Source organism: Lactuca saligna, chromosome 2, assembly GCF_052625555.1.
Source record: "Lactuca saligna cultivar CGN05327 chromosome 2, ASM5262555v1, whole genome shotgun sequence".
NCBI classification, from domain to species: Eukaryota; Viridiplantae; Streptophyta; class Magnoliopsida; order Asterales; family Asteraceae; genus Lactuca; species Lactuca saligna.
Genome location: NC_136418.1, coordinates 60760183 through 60766595, shown reverse-complemented (window position 1 = coordinate 60766595; position 6413 = coordinate 60760183). Strand labels below are relative to the sequence as shown.

The window sequence follows — 6413 nt, the reverse complement described above, 5'->3', positions numbered from 1 at the left end:
ACCTCGATTACCCAAAACCCGAATAAATCATTCTTTAAACCCATACTAGAACTGATTCAATATATTATAGTTCTAACGTTTCCGGTTACGGTCCGATTTTCGGTTTTAAATCTCACCCCTAGCTTCAAGTGTGGACAGGAAAGTCACTATAGTCAAGACTGTAGGCAAGGGGAGATGATTATATGCTTTCTTTGCAGCTAGGTCACGTTAAGGCTGATTGTCCCAGTTTGGCAGGAGGGACGGTGTTGGCTCCAGCACTGGTAGCTTGACAACTGCATGTGAGCACCGGGGGAAGACAAAGGCCACACAGGCCACACAGATCATCACTGAGAGTTTTAAATAGTAGAATGGCAACATCGGCACTTCACTTTATAAATTTGGGTGGAAAAAAAGCTGAAGTGGAGCTGGAGCTGAGGAGATGCCATTAGATACCAAAATGTTTTTTTTATTAGGTAGAAAAATTATCAATTATGTTCGATGACTAGTTAATATATTACAGATCACCTCGTCGATGAAAATGTCAAAGATTCATATGAAACAAAATTATAAACTTTAATAACGTGAAATGTACAGTTAAAAGTTCAATTAATTGAGATGATACAAATAAAATATTCATCCAAATAAAATACTTCTTTCACCATTTTTATAACCATAACACAAACGACAAAACTAACATGTTATGAATATTTTCGTTTTAAATGGTCATTAAAAATAATACTATTAATTATATTTGTATATTATTCTGTCTAGTAATAATTCATTCCCCAAAACAAGCCGCTTCATTCCAATATCTCTTTCTCTCTTCGTCCTTCGTCCGTGTTGCCTTATTGGTGTGTAAATAAGTAAAAAAGGTTTTTACTCCTTATTTAAAAAACCCTACCTCTTCCTTCTTTCTTCCCCCGTCTTTCTCTCTCAAATAATCAAACCTTTTTTTTCTTCTGGAGAGAGAAAGTTGAAGAGAACAACCCCTTTTCAAAGGGCAGTTCAGTAGTGAGTGACCTCCATGGATACAATCGAAGCTACTAAAATGGTGATGTCTAGAATCCAAAACATAGATCCAGAAAACGCTTCCAAAATCATGGGTTATATACTCATACAAGACCAAGGCGAAAACGAGATGATAAGGTTAGCTTTTGGCCCTGAAAACCTTCTTGCTTCTGTCATAAAACAAGCCAAAGCTTTCTTAGACATTTCGTCAAACACTTCGTCTACACCTTCGTCTCCGTCGCCTTTTAGTAACCAAAGATCCCCAAGAATCATCATCCCGAACAATGGGTTTCATCACATGAACCCTTCTCCCCTTTCACCTCATTCGCCTTGGTCGTCATCTGGGTCTTTCCATGATCGTCGTAGCAGCCCTCGCGCAGCTTCATACGCTTCTGTTGTTAACGGCGGCGGCGGCGGCGGCGGTTCTTCTGCTTCTTTTTACAACAGTTATAATGACGGCACAGAAGAGTATAATAATAATAATAATAACAGCGGGCTGCAAGTTGTCACGGATCAGCTTTCGTTCCTTGACAACGCTAAGAATGGCGACTTCATGGACCCGATTGTGAGTCCCGGTGGCCGGAGCGACTCGATTCTGTTCCCTTACCCGAATAGCTCCACTGATTGGTCTGCAGATGGAGGTAGTTGCGGCGATGCACAACACCATTTCCACAGAAGAAGTTGCTCGGTAAATGATATGTTTTTCGGCGGCGGTGGTGGAAATGACGATTTGGGTAATGGATTAGGCGGGTGGAGGCCTTGCATGTATTACGCTCGAGGGTTTTGCAAAAATGGCACTTCTTGCAAGTTCATTCATGGCAATGGAGGTCTTGGAGACGAAATGTGTCTGGGTTCATCTTCACCTACCGCAATTGTTGGGTCTCCTACTGGAAACATCGACGGGATTGAAGATTTTTTGAGAATCAAAGCAATTCAACAGCAACATAGAGCTGCTGCCATGGCTGCAGGAGGACCTCATCCTTTCCCCTTCAACAGATGCATGAACTTTCTCAATGACAGTCCTAGGTATGGTTATCTTGTTAAATTTTGCTACTTTATTCGTAAACCCTCAAGTAATTTTTTTTTTGCTTAAAAGAAGAAAAAGTTTCTTTTCGATTTTCTTTTAGATTCCTTCTCGACAACCATTCTGCCAACACTTTGTTTGTTACTTTGTTAATCTTTTAAGGGTTGTTTTCTTTTTTTGTATGTTCTTGAAATGGAATAGATAAATTAGACTAGATGACATGTTTTCTTGTGTTTATTGGTAAAACGAGTTATGTTACAGTCTTTCAGATTCTTTATTATTCTGGGAAACTAATAATTTCAATATCCTCTTTAATTTTGTGATGATGCTGCATTTAAGATCACCATCAGCAGCAGCAGCAGCAGCATTGATGATGGGGGAAGATTTTCACAAATTCGGACGATTTCGCCCCCATAGCCATGATTTTGCAGCAATGGGGTTAGGGAATTCAAGTTCAAGCTCTCGACAAATTTACTTAACATTTCCAGCTGATAGCACTTTTAAAGAAGAAGATGTTTCAAATTACTTCAGGTAATTGTAAATTTTGTAATTCATCCCTTTTAAGTCCCATATTCTCTTGTTATCAACTTTGAACATAAAAATAAAAGATTTCTTTTTATGTTGTGAAGTATCTTTGGACCAGTTCAAGATGTAAGAATTCCATATCAACAAAAACGGATGTTTGGATTTGTTACATTTGTTCTCCCTGAAACTGTGAAGGCGATTTTGGCAAAAGGAAACCCTCATTTTGTCTGTGATTCACGTGTTCTTGTTAAACCATATAAAGAGAAGGGAAAAATACCCGATAAGTATGTTTTCACTCCTTCATTTCCATATTTTTTTATCTCTTATCTTTTTGAATTTTTGTCACATTTTATCGAATTGCATTTGTAGGAAGCATCAACAGCATGAGAGAGGTGACTTTTCTAATTGTTTGAGTCCAACTGCCCTTGAAGCTGCTGAGCCTTTTGATCATATACCCTTTGGTGAGCACATTAACAACACTCTATTTGTTTATTAGAAAAATTGTTTTTTACTATAATAAGAAGAAATGAAAGTAGGTGACTATAATAAACAAAGAGTGAAAGTATGTTGTTATTTATTTAGGTGCAAGAATGTTCAATCATGAGATGATGTTGAGAAGAAAGTTGGAGAATCGAGCTGAATTGCAACAAGCAATTGATCTTCAAGATAGGAAATTAATGAACATGCATTTAAATGATCTCAATAATCATCATCACCTTCATCACAACGTATCCCATTCTCAAAGTCTCCTTTCATCCAATGGCAACAATGAAAATAAAGTTTCCAAAGGTAAATATATTATTCTCTTTCTCTAAAACCCTAGACACAAGTTTGACTTGCATTGGATTGAGATTGATATTAACGAGACAGGTATTGTAATATTTTGTCCAAACCCAAAAAAATGCGACACCGGTCGATATCTCGTTCTTCTCTGTGCAAAAAGACGTAAATGCCCTTCGGATCCTGATTGTTGTTAGACCGGACAATGTGTTTGGCTTGCATTGGACCGTAACTGATGTCAACAAGACAGACATTGTAATATTTTGTTCAAAACTAAAATGATGGGACATGGGTGGATATGTTGTTTTTATCTATGTAAAAAGACGTAAATGCCCTTCGGATCCTGATCATTGTTGGACCAGACACTGTGATTGGTTTGCATTGGACTGAGCCTGATGTTTGTAATATTTTGTTCAAAACTAAAATGATGGGACATGGGTGGATATCTTGTTTTTATCTATGTAAAAAGACGTAAACGCCCTTCGGATCCTGATCATTGTTGGACCGGACACTGATTGGTTTGCATTGGACTGCGACTGATATCAACTAGACGGACATTGTGATATTTTGTCGTAACCCGAAAGGATGGGACATGGGTTGATATGTCGTTTTTATCTGTGCAAAAAGACGTAAATGCCCTTCAGTTCAGATACTGATGTTGGAAGTGGTGCAGGGGTTAATGGCAGTGGCATCCAAGGTACTGATGGCTCTGAAATGAAAGTACTGTCAGAAGTAAATGATGAAAATGGGGACAATAATGACAATAGCAATGAGAAGCAGGACAAGTCTAATCTTAATGAAACTTATAGCAATGAAAGGTTTGATTTTTTATTATTATTTTGTTTTGATATAAATTATTTAACTTTTTGTTATCGTATTTTAAAATTATTAATTTTTTTTTTTTGTGTATATACAGCTTCGACCACATCCTTCCAGATAACCTCTTCGCTTCCCCTACAAAAACCGCCGCCACTAACCACCACTCTGTGTTCTCAACTAACTTATCAGAATCTGATGCACCGCCATCGGCCGCCAGTTCAGCCGCCCTGAACATGGCGTCTCTCAAATCATGTTACTTTCAAATGCCAAGGTTAGACAACCCCACAAACTTTATATATATTTTTAGCCAAATTCCATAAAAATAAAAACCACCATATTTTTTTTGTTTAACCATATTGAATTAATTTTTTTTAAAGTTCAAAATTTTAATGCTTAAACCAAAAAAAAGAGACAGAGATCCAAACTACATTTAGTTTTTTATGAAATTTGGTGTGTATTTTGCATGATCAAAGGTAAGAGAACACCAAAAAAGTTTTTACATTTATTTGTTATTGAAGCTTTTTGGAATATTTTTCATGGTCAAATTGGGATTTTTTAATATTTACCAGGTCTTTTTGTGGGCAAGAAGCCATTGAAATGTAGGTGAAGGAGGAATTTTGGTGCAGAAAGTTGAAGAGAAAAAAAGATCCTCTACTTCTTCTAGCTGTATAGCGCTCAAGATTAATGTCATCTTCAATACTTACAACCCATACATATAATATCAATATGCAATACATAAAAGAAAAAGAAAAAATCTCCCAAAAAACAAGAAACAAAAAAAAAAAAAACTACTGATTTTATGGCATAGTGGAAGAAGAAGCTAATGGTTAGTTGTAGTAGTAGTGATTAGGTACTTTTTTTTTTTTTATTATCTTTTTTTACTTCTATATACTAGTAGTGGAAGCTAATGACAAATTTACCCTCTATTTCCTTTTGAGGTGTTAAAAAGGATGTGAATGGTGGATGTACTTGTGTGTACATATTTTTGTTGACTGTGGGTAGGGGAAAGCATATGACTATTAAAAAGATATATAGACCCCAAAAGGGTAAAGCTGTCATTTCTGTTATCTCTTTTTGTGTGTTAGTGCTCTGAGGAAACAGCCTTTGCTTGTTTAGTCATCTTTTTGACATCATAAAGATAAGTATCTGAGACAGATCGTGGTAGATTACTATAATACCCTTTGGATTGGGAAATACGAAATAGTCATCTTTTTTCCATCAATAAAGATGGGACTTTCAAAAAAAAAATGCCCTTTACATTGCTAAATAGTAAACACTCATCTTTTTTATATAATGCCCTTTGAATAATGAAATAGTCATCTTTATAAGACCAAAGAAAGATTTACGAGAATACCCTTTGGATGGGGAAATACGAAAATAGTCGGTTTTTTTCGATCAATAAAGATGGGTGTTCGATAAAAGATTCTTGTAAATGTCCTAGATAATGCTCTTTGAATGATGAAATAATCAAAATGTTCTTTTTAAAATGGTAAAATTTTAAAATGGGAAAATGACGAAAATACCCTTTGGATGGTGAAAAGGAAGGGTAGGTGGCGGAAAGGGTGTTTCTTTATGTGAATAAAGGATAGGCTAGGGGGACTCTTTTGTCTCATTCTTGGTTTCTTTAAGGGTGGACATGAGGGGAGAGGCCCACATAGTCACATGGGTACTGACACTACAGTTGAATGGTATCTCAGGGTACCCACACTGCTTTCACTCTCAGACTTCCTGGCTTCAATCACAATGTACAACTTTTAAAGCATAGGGTACAAGTCATTACATCACAAAAAAGAAAAAAATAAAAAGTAATTTGTTATGTGTGTAGATACTATGTATTATATTGAATTGTGTGTGCATGTGTGTGTGGGGACTTATGCTGTCATAGGTATTAGTGCGTTTCTGTTTTGGCATGTTTTCTTTCTCAATTATGGGTCAATGGTACAAATGCTTTGATATTTAGATATCAAGTTTGATTTTAAAAAGAAAACTATATTCTAAAATATGTTTGGATTAGAAGGGTTGGTTTGTTTTTTATTCTAATTAAGTCATATGTGCATGAATGTTTGAATGGATAATGGTTTTAATAAATGGATCGATGAAATTTTTTTAAGCATGTCAGGATATTTTATTGAGTACTTTTGGGGATTTTTTTTTTCTTGAGAAAGATACTTCTATAAAAGTGAAACACTTAATTTCCATATGTACGTGTATTAATTGTACATCAGAAATATGGTATGTTTGTTAATACGAAGATTGTCGCCTAAAATTTTTAGGAGCC

At 35.8% G+C, this 6413-nt stretch overlaps 1 protein-coding gene across 2 annotated transcripts; it reads left to right on the top strand.

Annotated features, from left to right (window-relative positions):
* The first annotated feature begins 855 nt into the window (after nucleotides 1-855).
* On the top strand, nucleotides 856-5202 carry LOC145031024 (zinc finger CCCH domain-containing protein 46-like). Of its 2 annotated transcripts, none has more exons than XM_078979476.1 (8): nucleotides 856-2013; nucleotides 2351-2542; nucleotides 2641-2820; nucleotides 2906-2997; nucleotides 3119-3325; nucleotides 3990-4134; nucleotides 4233-4406; nucleotides 4725-5202. In XM_078979476.1, the coding sequence occupies exons 1-8, from the start codon at nucleotides 1004-1006 to the stop codon at nucleotides 4729-4731; spliced, it is 2007 nt and encodes a 668-aa protein (XP_078835602.1). In that variant the 5' UTR covers nucleotides 856-1003; the 3' UTR covers nucleotides 4732-5202. The 2 variants fall into 2 exon arrangements, with proteins under 2 accessions (XP_078835602.1, XP_078835601.1); XM_078979475.1 differs by having other exon boundaries at nucleotides 4705-5202.
* The last annotated feature ends 1211 nt before the right edge of the window (nucleotides 5203-6413 follow it).

Bases quoted from the DNA above. Each gene is read 5' to 3' on its own strand.
- LOC145031024 (XM_078979475.1), top strand. From the start codon at position 1,004: ATGGATACAATCGAAGCTACTAAAATGGTGATGTCTAGAATCCAAAAC. The intron at 2,014-2,350 runs GTATGGTTATCT...GCTGCATTTAAG, and splicing joins TTTCTCAATGACAGTCCTAG to ATCACCATCAGCAGCAGCAG. The intron at 3,326-3,989 runs GTAAATATATTA...GAAGTGGTGCAG, and splicing joins TGAAAATAAAGTTTCCAAAG to GGGTTAATGGCAGTGGCATC.